This window comes from Phascolarctos cinereus, unplaced genomic scaffold (genome assembly GCF_003287225.1).
Source record: "Phascolarctos cinereus isolate Bilbo 61053 unplaced genomic scaffold, phaCin_HiC Scaffold_726;HRSCAF=1367, whole genome shotgun sequence".
Lineage (NCBI taxonomy): Eukaryota > Metazoa > Chordata > Mammalia > Diprotodontia > Phascolarctidae > Phascolarctos > Phascolarctos cinereus.
Window position 1 is genome coordinate 173,625,529 of NW_027556098.1, and position 14,815 is coordinate 173,640,343.

Genomic DNA, 14,815 nt, shown 5'->3' on the forward strand with positions numbered 1-14,815 from the left:
TCCAGTTTCAGGGTTATTGAAGCACAGTAAGTAGTATGTTTCATTGTGCCAAACATTGATAATTTCATTACACATCCTTTTGTTGCCCGTTTTGGTACATATCTTTTGATTTCTGAGCAAATATAAAGTCTTAGAAAGCCAGGAGTACATTGTTTACACCTTTCTGGTAACCTCTACCTCAAAGGGTTCTGGGAGTATGGCAGGAGAGAGAGATAGATGAGATGCCTTTTGCACATTGTAGGCTGCATTCCTGCCTCAGTGTATTTTATGTATTTTTCTTTTTTGCATTAAACTCATGGCTTTTCTTGATTTTAGAAGCCTGGAATAAAATTGGAAGTTCTTTGTTTAGAAGACTTGAGGTCTTTATCATAACAATAATTTTTATTTTTAGTTAAGTGATGTGGATTCTTCAAGATTTTTTTTAAACCTGTTTCAAGAAGCCAGCTGGTATTTCAGGTGAAAGAAAAGCTCTGATAGAAACAATATTGTTTGAGGAATTTTTTTTCCTCTCAACCCCAGCCACTGCATTAGAAGGAAAAAAGAGCTAATACTTTGCTTTCTTTCAACTTGGAATGACTAGCAAAAAATTTTTTAAATCAGAATTAGCTAATTTATAGTTTAACAGTTTAATAGTATATGTATTTTGGAAGACAACTTATTGAGCTGGCAGCATCTTTTTAATGTTTAGAATTTAAATTTAGTATTGGGATAAACATAAGTCTCTGGTATTAAAATTGGTGGGGTGTGTGTGTTTATGTCTGTTTTTTGGAAGGCTATACTTCACTTACCTTACTACTTTTAGACATAGCTTTTAGCATTTCTTAAATGTTCTCCTACCACTGCAGCCCTTGATAGTATTAAATTTCATGTAATTGGCAGTGTGTTCTCCAGTTATCATTGGGGAAATTCCTATGCCTCTGAATTTCATCGATAAGCAGTCTGTTCCATGAGTTTAATGCAAAAAAAGTATATATATATATCTATATCTATATATCTATATAGATATAGATATATAGATATATATATCTATATCTATATATCTATATAGATATAGATATATAGATATATATCTATATCTATATATCTATATAGATATAGATATATCTATATAGATATATCTATATCTATATAGATATATCTATATCTATATATATCAAAAACTTAATCTGAAGCACAAAAATGATATTACTGATAACTGAAAATACAAGATAAAAAGCAATGTTTGTGTCAGACTGTGGGTCCTATCCTCTTAAATGGCCATTAAACTTGTATTTATCCATGAAGTTCTTAATAGGACAAAGTTTCTGGCAGTTACATGAAACACTCATAAGAAATATGAGTAAAAATTAATTTTCTCAGCCTTTTGAAGTAATTTATCATGAGATTTTGATACTATTTTTGTTTCAATAGGTATACTCTGGATCGGTTGGATTGGTTTTTTAAAATTGTTTCTGTGATTTAGCCTGATGCACAATTACAAGTGCATATTGGAAACTCTTCAGCAGTTTGGTAACTCTTCAGAGTTACCTGGCGCTCTAAAAGTTTAAATGACTTGCCCCAGGTCATTTTTCCTGCTTGTCAGAAATGAGACTTGAGCTTGTGTCTTCCTAACTTTGAGGCCATCTTTCTAGTCATGGCACCAAGATGCCTCTCATGAGATCAGTACTATTTAATATCATTGCGTTCATATGGTAGCACTTTGTGGTTTTGGTTTCCTTTTAAGAATATTGCAATTAAACTGAATAGAAATGTTGAAAACCAGTCCACAAATTATTGGTAGACTCCCACATGTCCCAACTGATTTGAAGACCAGAATATAGATCTTTTTTTTCTCATCAAAATAATGTTCACAATGAGAAATTTGAACAGTTAGAATTTATTTAGTGATGAGTATAGGAACTAACAAAAAGTACCCTAGCATACATTACACAAACTGGTTTTCAACTAATGCATAATTTAACATTCTTAAAAGTAAAAAATTTAAATTTTTTTGAAGTACTACTTTTTGAAAAGAATTTTAACCATTTGGAAATGTTACATATTATCTTAAGTAATTGTTGTTTTTACTATCTCATATCTTATAAAGCAAAATATGGAGCCAATCAAATCTACTGTAAGCCAGTACCAATTTTTTCTTTTGTCCCATGACCACCAGAGACCTTCAGGTTGCTATCTGGTTTAGATGATCTTACCCAATTCCGGTGTTGTTGTGAAAAGTCTCACAATCCCTTACTCCATGGTGAGGAATGTGGAATTCAGAGAAGTGGCGGTAAGAGAACAGAATATTTCTTAAGTGAGACAATTCCCAGGGATTCTTCTAATCCTAGAGCAAAATGACTTTATATAGAACCCTGTTCTAGTACTCATATTTCCACTTTGCCGTGACTTGGTCCAAAATTACTTTGCTCCTTAGAAAACATTGATATATTTACAGTAGATGAGCCTCCTAATTATAAGGTTAAATTTATCTGATGAAATATTTCTACGTGAAAAATAATTAAGCCAATTACTCCTTAACTCTTGGCTTTAAATTAACTGAGTAAACTCCTCTTATATCTATTCCCTGTTTTAATTTTTTCTATTTTTATTTTTGGACTCAAGAAGTTCATTTTTATGTCTGTAAAAATCTGTTAACCACTAGCATTAGTAGTGAATTTCTAATAATTTTACCTAAATAGAGCATATTTTGCATTTCTTGAACATTGGCCAGTGTTAGATAAACCAAAGAATATGTTCTTTGGTATCCAAAAGTGGGAATTGGTACATTTTGGCATCTGTATTAAGAGTGTAAATGAGAAGTTGGCCTCAAGCTCTTGTTTTAGTGCTATGATTTCTTTCTCTATACAGTCAGTTTAGTATTCCTTCCAGAAATGCTGCTGCCTGCCATTAAATTTCTTCTCACAAAGCATTTTGAAACTAGAATGTTGCTAATCTATAAATCTCAAATAAGTAGAAATCACCTCTACTGCTGTCAAGTCCTGTGTTACGGAATTTGCAATAATAGCAATTTCAGTCTATCAGTGTTTAGTAGGAGAGGTACTGATATTTATTTTATTCCTTATATATGTCTGTATGACTTAGTCCTTTTGAAACTTATTTGTGTAAATTTAATGGGATTGGATCTTTCTGCTATTTTAATGATTCACTTACCTGGATTAATTAAAGTAGTTTATTGTATTGGATTGTATATGCAGGTTAAAGTACAGGACTTCACCCTGTGTATCATATACTAAGGATAACGTTTCAATGCATTATTTGGTTGTTACATAACTCCCATCTGTCTGGAACAAGGGCTGTTACTGGGTCCTTCTATTTCAATAACAGTTATTCATTTCAGCAGATATTTACAAAAAAGCTAATATGTGCAAGGTGCTAGAAGTACAAAAACAAAAATGAAATCATCCCCTGCCCTCAAGGAACTTACATTTTATTAGTTATTTTTCAAGTGTCATCCTAAAGTAATGGTGATTATTGTGCAGTGGCTCTATTTCCAAGTTGACTTATGTCTCATTTAGACTTTTCTATGGGATGTGTTCAAATTTCATGCCACTACTTCTGATTTTAAAATAATTTTCCTTTGTTGTAGGATGAGCAGTTCTTAGGTTTTGGCTCAGATGAAGAAGTCAAAGTGCGAAGTCCCACAAGGTCTCCTTCAGGTATGGCCAGCTAAGCAAATGGTGTGTTTGAATTTTAGACTATCAAGTTTTTGTGGGTTTACCTTGCTTTATCTAAGCCTTTTAAGAGATGCTTCTTTAAACTTTTTATATGTGTCAATCCTTCACACTGACTAGGAAACAGTATAAGAGCTGTTATTACTCAAGTGCTTTTAAATATTCTGCAATGCCCCATTTTATTCATTCATTAGATTTTTTGCTCTGTGAAACAGGACTGTGGCAAGTATGCCTTGAATGGTATGGGAATCTGCTGGAGAAAGAAAATTGTCAAGAATATCTTTAGTTTTATATAAAGAATGCTCTTCTGAGAAAACAATTCAGGGGTGGCTTTTTGTAGGCAAATTTCAGTTTACTATTGAAATATTAGTCTAGTAGATAGAAACAAATTTAGCAGCCCATAATATTCTTTAACCATCCCAACCTTTATCTCAAGTGCAGTTTCTGAGTCTTGAAATGTATAAAATCAGTGTTCTTTACTATTGGTCCAGGGTATGTGGTAAACAGCAAGACCATATTGGAATGAAGAGTTCAAATGAAATGAAGTTCCATTTATTAGAAACACTTTTCTTGATCTCAAGCAGAAATAACTAGAATCAGACCTGAAGTCTTAGATTTCAGCTGGCAGACTCAGACTTATTTTTTAGAACAAAAGTTGAAGTAATTTTGAATGGTTCATGCAGTACTGTTATGTGAATGAAAGAAATATAGTCCATTGGAAATTATTCCCCAACCCATGCTCCTTTACTGATTCCCCCTGTACTTTGGTTTTCCCTTGCTCTGTATGGGTAGAAAATCTCATTAAATATGAAGTTGTTAGTTATTGGCACTAAATCATTTCTTGCCCTTCACTAAACATTTGAATTTCATCCAGGAATGTCATGATCAGTATACAGTAAACTAACAACAAGCTCCCTAGAAGGCACATTTACAAGGTAACAGATCTGCAATGGTGACGCTTCAACTCCTTTGTGATTGAATGAGGCAGATGACAATTATGTCTAAGTCCTATCCTAATAATTGATGCTTTTCAGAAGAAGTAGTCAGAGATGACAAAATCATATTATTTTAGAACTGGAAAAGGGATCAATACTGATTGTGTAGTCTAAACATCTTATTCTACAGATGAGGACATTGAAGGTCGGAGAAATTACGTTACCTACCCAAAGTTCCCCACACTTAGTTAGTAGGAGAGTTGGGACTAGTACCCAGGTTCCTTCCTTTCCATTTTCTTTACTTATTTGCCTAGCAGAAATTGACCATTTCATGATTGAGATCTAAGAACTTTAATGAGTCTCCATTTTTTAATAGTCTTATCTAAAGAGTTATTTTTAAAAGTTAAATAGAATAAGTACAGAGAGCTAGCAAAGCTATCTGAGTAGTCAGGTTCAAATCTATCACAGTCATAATTTGGCATGTATGTATTTTTCTGACTAGAAGTTTTCTTTTAATGTTTCATAATAACTGTCTATTTCAAGAAGGTTTCCTTTAGATTCTTTTGTTCTCTCTTTCCCTGAAAGACCCAGGTCTTGTTTTCTCTAAAATGGAACTCTACAGAAATAAATTCTTATTTAATAAGTGAAACCTAGCTCCCTGCCATCTTCTACTTTTATTACTTTAGTTGTGATTAGCAGTTGTTTAGATTTGGTTGTGAGTCCTTTAATCTATTGTGGGTAGGGGAAAATCTCATGAGTTAATGGGTGAGAAAGGCATTTATATTTGTTAATAACTAGACCAGTATGGACTCATTTTTTAATGAGTTGGTTCCATAGTCTAATGGGTATTCATCTTAAGAGGCTAAATCTCTTTTGGATCCCATCAGTAAAGATTTTGGATCCAGGAATATGTTCATTAATGCTGGACTAGGAAAAGAAGAAGATATAGCAGTGTTTGATTAATTTTTTTTAGAAAAGACTGGCTTGTAAAAGAAATACTTTAGAAAAGGGGCAACTAGAGTAGCTTTTTTTAAATCATCCTTCTGATAAACAGGCAGATTTGGCTAATCCAAATTGACAAAGATTTTTCATTTAGATTGAAAGAAAGCTGATTTAGTTAATGGCTAATGATATAAAATAACAATATCCATATCAAAGATATCAGACTGATAGTTAACAATTTTTATTACTTGGGTGTTCGACCACACCAGGTCAAGAATCATAGCATAGTAGAGTAGATTAGTGGACTTGCCATTTCACTTAACTTCCTTATTAGATTACATGTCATTGAGTTCAGTGCTGTTGTTTTGGTGTCTTTTGAATGTATTTCTGCCTAGCAAATTATCAGTTTGCTTCAGCAGAACAGGTATTTTGACATATAAGTATTGTAATAGAGACTATAGGTTACAAGTTATTGATAGAGCTTCCTAGAAGCCTTGACTTTTATGTGTTTGTGACAGAATTGTAGGAATTGTAGAATTTGTTGATGAAAGCTTGCCCGCAGACCCTTGATCTAATTATTGTTACGTAAATAACAGATTCACTCAGAACTAAAGTTTTCGAATAAAGAATTACTATGAGCCAGTGTACAAATGTTCTTAAATTTTCATCATGGAATGTGGAGAGTTAGTATAGATTTTTAAATCCTTCTTTTCTCGGAATAAATGTTTTTCTTGCTCATCTGAAGTTTCAGGAAAACTAGCCTTGTAGTTATATTGAAAACATATATTGCTGTTTTGATTTTCTTTTTACTTGAAAAAGTAAAAAGCTATTTTACTTCATTCCTTTAAGGTTAATTTTGAGAAGAAGGAAAAGCTTACCCAAAATAAAGTACTTTATTGGATATTAAAATCAAATGGGGTATAATATAAAATGGAGTCCTTTTCTTTTTGCATGTCCATGGCTTATGCTGTATTCACATACACTTAGTTAAAACCAGTCACTTGGAACTACAACGCTAAATGTGTGCTCTTCATTGTTTGATTCTATACGCAGTTAAATCTAGTCCTCGAAAACCTCGTGGGAGACCCAGAAGCATCTCTGAACGAAATTCAGCTGTCCTGTCAGATTCTTCACCTGTGTTTTCCCCTCTAAGCAAACCAGAGACTAAATCTGGAGAGAAAATAAAGAAGAAAGATTCTAAAAGTGGAGAAAAGAGAAGAGGAAGACCTCCAACCCTTAGCAGTGTCAAATTCAAATTATCCCAAGGAAAGGACATATCAGACTTATCAAAGGGGAACAAAGAAGATACCTTAAAAAAAATTAAACGGACACCTTCTGCTACATTTCAGCAAGCAGCAAAAATAAAAAAGTTGAGAGCTGGTAAACTCTCCCCTCTCAAGTCTAAGTTTAAAACAGGAAAGCTTCAGATTGGGAGGAAAGGGGTACAGATTGTCCGACGGAGAGGAAGGCCTCCATCATCAGAACGAATAAAGACAGATTCTGCACCCCTCATTAATTCTCAGCTGGAAAAGTCCCAAAGGGTCCGGAAAGAGAAGGATGGTACACCACCACTTACAAAAGAAGAAAAGACAGCTATCAGACAAAGCCCTCGAAGGATTAAGCCTGTTAGGATTATTCCTTCCACCAAAAGGACAGATGCAACAATTGCTAAGCAACTTTTGCAGAGGGCGAAAAAGGGAGCTCAAAAGAAGATTGAGAAAGAAGCAGCTCAGCTGCAAGGAAGAAAGGTGAAAACACAGGTCAAAAACATCCGACAGTTCATCATGCCTGTGGTCAGTGCTATCTCCTCACGGATCATTAAAACCCCTCGGCGGTTTATTGAAGATGAAGATTATGACCCTCCAATTAAAATTGCTCGACTGGAGTCTACACCAAACAGTAGGTTCAGTGCTACATCCTGTGGATCCTCTGAAAAATCAAGTGCAGCTTCGCAGCACTCTTCTCAAATGTCTTCAGACTCTTCTCGATCTAGCAGTCCCAGTGTTGATACATCCACAGATTCCCAGGCCTCTGAGGAGTTGCAGGCACTTTCTGAAGAGCGGAGTAATACTCCTGATGTACATGCTCCATTACCTATTTCTCAATCCCCAGAAAATGACAATAGTGATAGGAGGAGTAGAAGGTTTTCAATCTCAGAGAGAAGCTTTGGGTCTAGAGCTTCTAAGAAATTGTCAGCCTTGCAAAGTGCCCCCCAGCAACAAACCTCTTCCTCTCCACCTCCACCATTACTCACTCCACCACCACCACTACAGCCAGCTTCCAGTATTCCTGACCACACACCTTGGCTTATGCCTCCAACAATCCCCTTAGCATCACCTTTTTTGCCTGCCTCTGCTGCCCCCATACAAGAGAAACGAAAGTCTATTTTACGAGAACCAACGTTCAGGTGGACCTCTCTAAAGCATTCTCGGTCAGAGCCACAGTACTTTTCCTCAGCGAAGTATGCCAAAGAAGGTCTTATCCGCAAACCAATATTTGATAACTTTCGACCCCCTCCACTGACTCCTGAGGATGTTGGCTTTGCTTCTGGTTTTTCAACATCTGGTTCCACTGCTCCAGCCCAGCTATTTTCAGCACTCCATTCTGGAACTAGGTTTGATATGCACAAAAGAAGTCCTCTTCTAAGAGCTCCCAGATTTACTCCAAGTGAGGCCCACTCCAGAATCTTTGAGTCAGTAACTTTGCCTAGTAATCGAACATCTGCTGGAACTTCATCTACAGGGGTATCTAATAGAAAAAGGAAAAGAAGGGTGTTCAGCCCTATCAGATCTGAACCAAGATCTCCTTCTCATTCCATGAGGACAAGAAGTGGAAGGCTTAGTACTTCTGAGCTATCACCTCTCACCCCACCATCTTCTGTCTCTTCCTCATTAAGCATTTCTGTTAGTCCTCTTGCCACTAGTGCCTTAAACCCAACTTTTGCTTTTCCTTCCCATTCCCTGACACAGTCTGGGGAATCTTCGGAGAAAAATCAGAGACCAAGGAAGCAGACTAGCACTCCAGCAGAGCCATTTTCATCCAGTAGTCCTACTCCTCTCTTCCCCTGGTTCACGCAGAGCTCTCAGACAGAAAGAGGGAGAAACAAAGACAGGGCCACTGAGGAACTGTCCAAAGAGCGAGATGTTGACAAGAGTTTGGAGAAGGACAAAAACAGAGAGAGAGACCGGGAGAGGGAAAAAGAGAACAAGCGGGAATCAAGGAAAGAAAAAAGGAAAAAGGGGTCAGAAATTCAGAGTAGCTCTGCTTTGTTTCCCATAGGTAGAGTTTCCAAAGAGAAGGTTGTTGAAGATGTTGCCACTTCATCTTCCGCCAAAAAAGCTGCAGGGCGGAAGAAATCCTCATCACTTGATCCTGGAACAGACATTGCCACTGTAGCTCTTGGGGATACAGCAGCTGTCAAAACCAAAATACTTGTTAAGAAAGGGAAAGGAAGCCTCGATAAAACCAACTTGGACCTTGCCCCTGCTGCACCATCCCTGGAGGAGAAAGCACTCTGCCTTTCTGCTTCTTCATCAAGCACTGTTAAACATTCCACTTCCTCCATTGGATCCATGTTGGCTCAGGCAGACAAGCTTCCAGTGGCTGACAAGAGAGTAGCTAGCCTTCTGAGAAAGGCCAAAGCCCAGCTTTATAAGATTGAGAAAAGCAAGACTCTCAAGCAAGCTGACCAGCCCAAAGCACAGGTATTGTTTTCATCTTGACTATGAGACAACTTTTCAACACACTTAATTTTGAAGTTGTATTTTGCAGTAAAAATAGTATAATTGTGACACCTGAAAAGAAGAGTAGAGGCTTTTCTTATTCTGAGTAATGATTATAGCAACAGATAGCAGATGGCTGAAAAATTTAAATAAGAAGTAATTGAGCAGAAGTTGAGGGGGAGAAAAACTATAGAAGTTAGTTCCAGAAAGAGTAGACTTTTAAAAAAAAATTTAGCAGAATGACTGATAGTGTCTCTGGCTAAGAATTGATGAGTTGTGCCTGGCCTTGAATATCTAAGAACAAACCTTTCTGTTCTCCTTTAGATGTAATGTTCTTCAATTTGGGACCACATTTTACATTTAGGGCTTCTGCCAGTTGGGTGTTCCAGTAATGAGATTGAGGCTTACCTCTGATACCATGCTAACTACTCTTTAATAGTTTGCCTCTGAGTAATACAATATACTTAATTAGTAATTTTGACTCTTCCTTAAACCCAGAAAAATTCCAATTTCAGTCTTGGTCTATACATCCTTTTTTTTTTTTTTTGGTCTTTCCATTTATACGTCAATATTGATCCTAGAAATGTAAGAAAGTTTAGGCATATCAGTAACCTACATATTAGGTAATATAGTCGTGATACTTTAGGTCTTAGCTAACTTAATGGATTTCTGTTGTGGGATTAGAGGCCACTTAGGTTCTGTGTTTTATCCTGGCCTGCTGGCTTTGAAAAACAACCAATCCATTAAGAGCCATGGCATCAGCTTTGGAAATCTATTTTAATCCTAGGTCATTGGAAAGTTTGTCTGCTATTCTTTGATTTTTACCTATTATTTATTCTCAGAATATTTGTTACCAATGTGGAACTTAAAAGCTTTAGGTACTTACCTTTTCTTGTTTATCTCAAATCAAGGGTCAAGAAAGTGATTCATCAGAGACATCTGTTCGAGGACCCAGGATAAAACATGTTTGTAGAAGGGCTGCTGTTGCCCTTGGCCGAAAGCGAGCAGTATTTCCTGATGACATGCCCACCCTGAGTGCCTTACCGTGGGAAGAACGAGAAAAGATTTTGTCTTCCATGGGAAATGATGGTGAGTATAGGAATGTTGATCATGGGACCTGTGAACAGATATTCAGATTTGATTGTTAATAATCTTGGAAATGAATTAACAATATGTCCTGTGTGTCATTACATTAAATTTCTAGAAAGCTGATCTTATTTTTATAGCTTAAAGCAGGGATTCTTAAACTTGGGTTCTTGAACTTGTGGGGTTTTTTTAAATATAACTATTTTAATATAGTTGGTTTCTTTGTAGTCTTATGTATTTTATTTTATGCATTTAAAACATCATTCTGAGAGGGCTCCATAGCCTTCAACAGACTGCCAAACAGGTACATGACACAAAAAAGGTTTACAACCCCTGGGTTAAAATAACCTTTCTTTTAGTGCTTCTCTTCCTGCTTTTGCCAGAGCTATAGTTTATCCACACATGGCTAAGGTTCTTGCTTTCAAAGAAAATAGCGACTTGATTAAAATTTTTAAAAGTTGAAATAATGTTATTTCATGCAAATTCTGATTTGTCCATTTAAATATTTTTCATTATAAAATATTTGTTTTTCTGAACCGTGGTTTAAAAAAAAAGGCTGTTTCCCAGAAGTATTCATTTTTAAGGGGTTTAAAAGATTATTCCTCAATACTTAGGGACAGAGTATAAAGTCTGTAAGATCTAATACGTGTTCTTTGGCAGATAAGTCATCAATCGCCGGCTCAGAAGATGCTGAACCTCTTGCTCCACCCATCAAGCCAATTAAGCCTGTCACCAGGAACAAGGCACCTCAAGAACCTCCAGTGAAGAAGGGACGTCGATCAAGGAGATGTGGGCAGTGCCCAGGCTGTCAGGTGCCTGAGGACTGTGGTGTCTGTACTAATTGCCTAGATAAGCCCAAATTTGGTGGCCGAAACATAAAGAAACAGTGCTGCAAGTGAGTGGGTATTTTATTTTAAGAATTGAATCTCTGTACTGTGAAAGGTATTTCTTCGTCTTTGGCTCTGGTTTTGAATGGAGAAGAGTATGTCTTTTCTTTGTCAGACAGAGCCAAAAGGTTCTGAAGCTTGGGTTGAGACTTGGGTTGGAGATTGGTTGGAGATTTGTGTCTTATGAAGCAAAATTAGGGGTGTTGATTGGCACTGTTCTTAGAGTAGAGAAGAGTCCTAAATTTGAAGTGGGCAAGAGAGTGGTTTCACAAAAACAAATCAAACATTTATTAAGTCAGTTGAAACTTCCAGTTTTTCTTATGCTAAATTAGTTATGTATATTGGCTATATCCTGGAAATTTTGGGTATATTCTATAAAATTTGTTTTCTCCACTCCCCACCCTCATCTATCTCATCCTATTCTATGGGTTTTCATATATGTTTCAGTGAATAATAGTGATCTTTGCAGTGTGAATACTGCCTCCACAAATTCAGATTGCAGTTTCTCTATGTCTTGGTAGGTGGTATGTGACCAAAAAACATATCATCCTATGTTCAGCCTTGTAATGAGCCTCTCAGAACTTAGATTGATTTTCTAACAACAGGCATAACAGTCTCTTAACTGCCTATAATCAAAACCTTTCCCCTTTTGTGAGATTGCCATCCATGTATATGAACACACTGTAACCTCTATGATATAATGATAAATTGGAATAGGATTTCAGTGGAGAATTTTTTTAGTATGTTAAAAGTTAACTTTAGAAATTTCCATTCTTATAACTTTGACCTTCCTTTAGTCACTTTCTGGGACTGGTACTGCCAGCTTGAGTAATGTCTGAAAGCAAGGAGAAATGGCATAAAGATCCTGGTAATACAAAATCTATGTTATGAGAACTGATATATTATCCACATCTTCAGAAAACCAGTCTCTAGGAAAAAAAATCTACAAATAGGCCCAGTGTTACCTGGTTTTATGCAAGGATTATATCCATATCCTTTCTAGTCCAAACAGAAAGAAGTGTCAAGCAAACCATAGCTCATCAAATAATTAAATGACAAAATTATGCAAAAGGAGATGAAATGGGATCAGTGCAGTATTAAGAGTACAAAACAAATCAATCAGCAGTCATTAAATGTTTAAGCACTGGGGATACAAAGAAAGGCAAAAACAGTTCCTGCTTTCAAGGAACTTGTTTTCTGTTGGGGGAAACAACATATAAACCATTTGGTGCATACAAAATTCACACACAATAATAGGATAACCTTAGAGAGGAAGACTTTAGCATTGGTAGGGCTTGGGAATGGCCTGAAGAAAGTGATATTTGAAAATGCTGAACCTTAAAGGAAGCCTGGGATTCTAAGATGGGGGGGGGGCGAGCATGGGAGATAGCCAGAATAAAGACATAGAGATGGGGGAGGTATAGGGTTATGTTAGAGAAATGCCAGTATAGATCCACATGGCGAGATTGTAGAAGGGGATAAAGTGGAAGACTGGAAAGTAGGAAGAGGACATGTGAAAAGTGAGGAAGTATACTTGCAGAATTAGAATGGCAGATAAAGAATCTGTTTTTTTTTTTCAATTATTTATTTATATGTTCTCAGCTTATTTAGTGTTCAGAATGTGACTAAAAAATGAACACCATTCACAAGGGCGTAGTGCTAAATTTTATTGCCAGTGTTTACGTAGTTCTAGCTAATTCAGTTGTATGATACAAGTTATATGATGTAGCGTTAAAACCTTGTACCTAAATATCAATTCTTTCTACGACATATACAACAACTGGACATACACCCCAGTAAATACCTGCTCTGAGTTGAAGAAATGGGCTGGGATTTGCTTACCTTTTAAATTCCAGGGAAAGTTAATAGGGCTTATACAGATATCCTTGAGGGCTGAGATCTAAATTGAGCTATGACCTTGTCCTTTTCAGTTCAAGTAGCTCCTATCTTCACCCTTAACGATAAGCTTTGCTCTTGGTGAACCTGAAGCAGACTTGGGGTTCTCTGGCTCAGATGTTTTTGAGGGCAAATTAATAGATCTGTTTTGATTAGCCTTCCAGCTATCCGTCTTCTCAAAGTAACTTGCCTTCTGGTCCATCTCTTGTTACTCTAGGATGAGGAAATGTCAGAACCTGCAATGGATGCCTTCCAAAGCCTACCTACAGAAGCAAGCTAAAGGTAGAGCTCTTAATAAGAGCCTCTTAAAGCATCTCCTGCTAATAGAATGCTATGTTTATGTGTGCACATCTCACGATTAGCTCATTCCTTTCCCCTACAAAGATAAATCATGTCCCATTCCCCTTGTGCCTTTTAGGGCCAGCTTTGGCTGAGAGAAGCAGTGTGTAAGACTGCATAACATTTCTAAGATTATCTGTGTATTATTTATATGTGATCTTGTTCCCAATACCAGCTGTGAAAAAGAAAGAGAAGAAGTCCAAGACCAGTGAAAAGAAAGAGAGCAATGTTGTAAAAAATCTTGTGGACCCTAGCCAGAAAACAACTCCACCAGCAAGAGAGGATCATGCCCCAAAGAAAAGCAATGAACCTCCCCCCCGAAAGCCTGTGGAAGAAAAGAGTGAGGATGGAAATGTGTCTGCACCAGGGGCTGATTCTAAACAATCCAGCACTTCTACTGCTAGGAAGACTGGCAAGCAGGTCTCCCAGCCAGTACAGGTCATTCCTCCACAGCCACCTAGCACAGCACCACTAAAAAAGGAAGCTCCCAAGACCACTCCTAGTGAGCCCAAGAAAAAGCAGCAGCCACCACCCCCACCCCCACCACCTCTGCCACCTCCTCCACCACCTCCACCACCTCCAGAATCAGGTGAATAAATGAAGATAGAAGGAATTGCTAACCCCAAGCCAAAAATGCCAACTAAAACTCTGCTTATTTAAAGACATCGGTATTCTTCTAAGGTGTTGTTAGACCAACTAAAAGCCTAAAATGTGTGCCCTATGTAAATTGCTATGTAATTTTAAGTCTTGGGTTCAGAAAAATCAGCTACCTTGTGTTCTCTGCCCAACCAACACTTAATAAATATAATTAAGTGCTTGCTACTCATAAGGCATTTTGCTAGATGCTGGGGATTCAAAGATATATACGACACAGACCATGGTCTCAAGGAGCTTACAGTCTAATGGGGATAAGACATGTACCACAGATACACAGATAACTGTGGTACGGGAGAAAATGTGGTAAGTGCAAAGGAAAGATCCAGACAAAGTGCTATGAGAAATTTGAGGAGGGAAGAGATCACTTTCAACTTGGGATAGGGGTAGGGGCAGGGATAAAGTGGCATTTGAATTGGGCCTTGAAGACAGGAGGGGTCTTCACTATACCCAGATGGGATAAAGAGGGATTCCATTCTAGGCACAAAAGAATGCATGAGAAAAACCTGAGGAACAGGAAAAGGACAAAATTAGAGTGGAGGAGAGAGAAGAGTTAGGTTTGGTTTTAATGCAGACTGCTTGAAGGGGTGTAGTATCACATAAGGCTGGAAAATTATGTTGGGCATAGACTGAGTGCTTGACTGTGAGCATTAGAAGTTTAGGCAGTGGGGAACCACTGAAGA

General features: G+C 37.1%; 1 protein-coding gene across 2 annotated transcripts in view; it reads left to right on the top strand.

The window, feature by feature from the left end:
• Window positions 1-14,815, top strand: part of KMT2A (lysine methyltransferase 2A) — an 86,398-nt gene that overhangs the window by 25,640 nt on the left and 45,943 nt on the right. For both annotated transcript variants that reach the window (XM_078146850.1, XM_078146851.1), the window contains 6 exons: window positions 3,587-3,656; window positions 6,602-9,252; window positions 10,182-10,359; window positions 11,017-11,251; window positions 13,357-13,421; window positions 13,654-14,067. In XM_078146850.1, coding sequence (XP_078002976.1) covers window positions 3,587-3,656; window positions 6,602-9,252; window positions 10,182-10,359; window positions 11,017-11,251; window positions 13,357-13,421; window positions 13,654-14,067 — 3,613 coding nt within the window. The remainder of the gene's footprint in view (window positions 1-3,586; window positions 3,657-6,601; window positions 9,253-10,181; window positions 10,360-11,016; window positions 11,252-13,356; window positions 13,422-13,653; window positions 14,068-14,815) is intronic.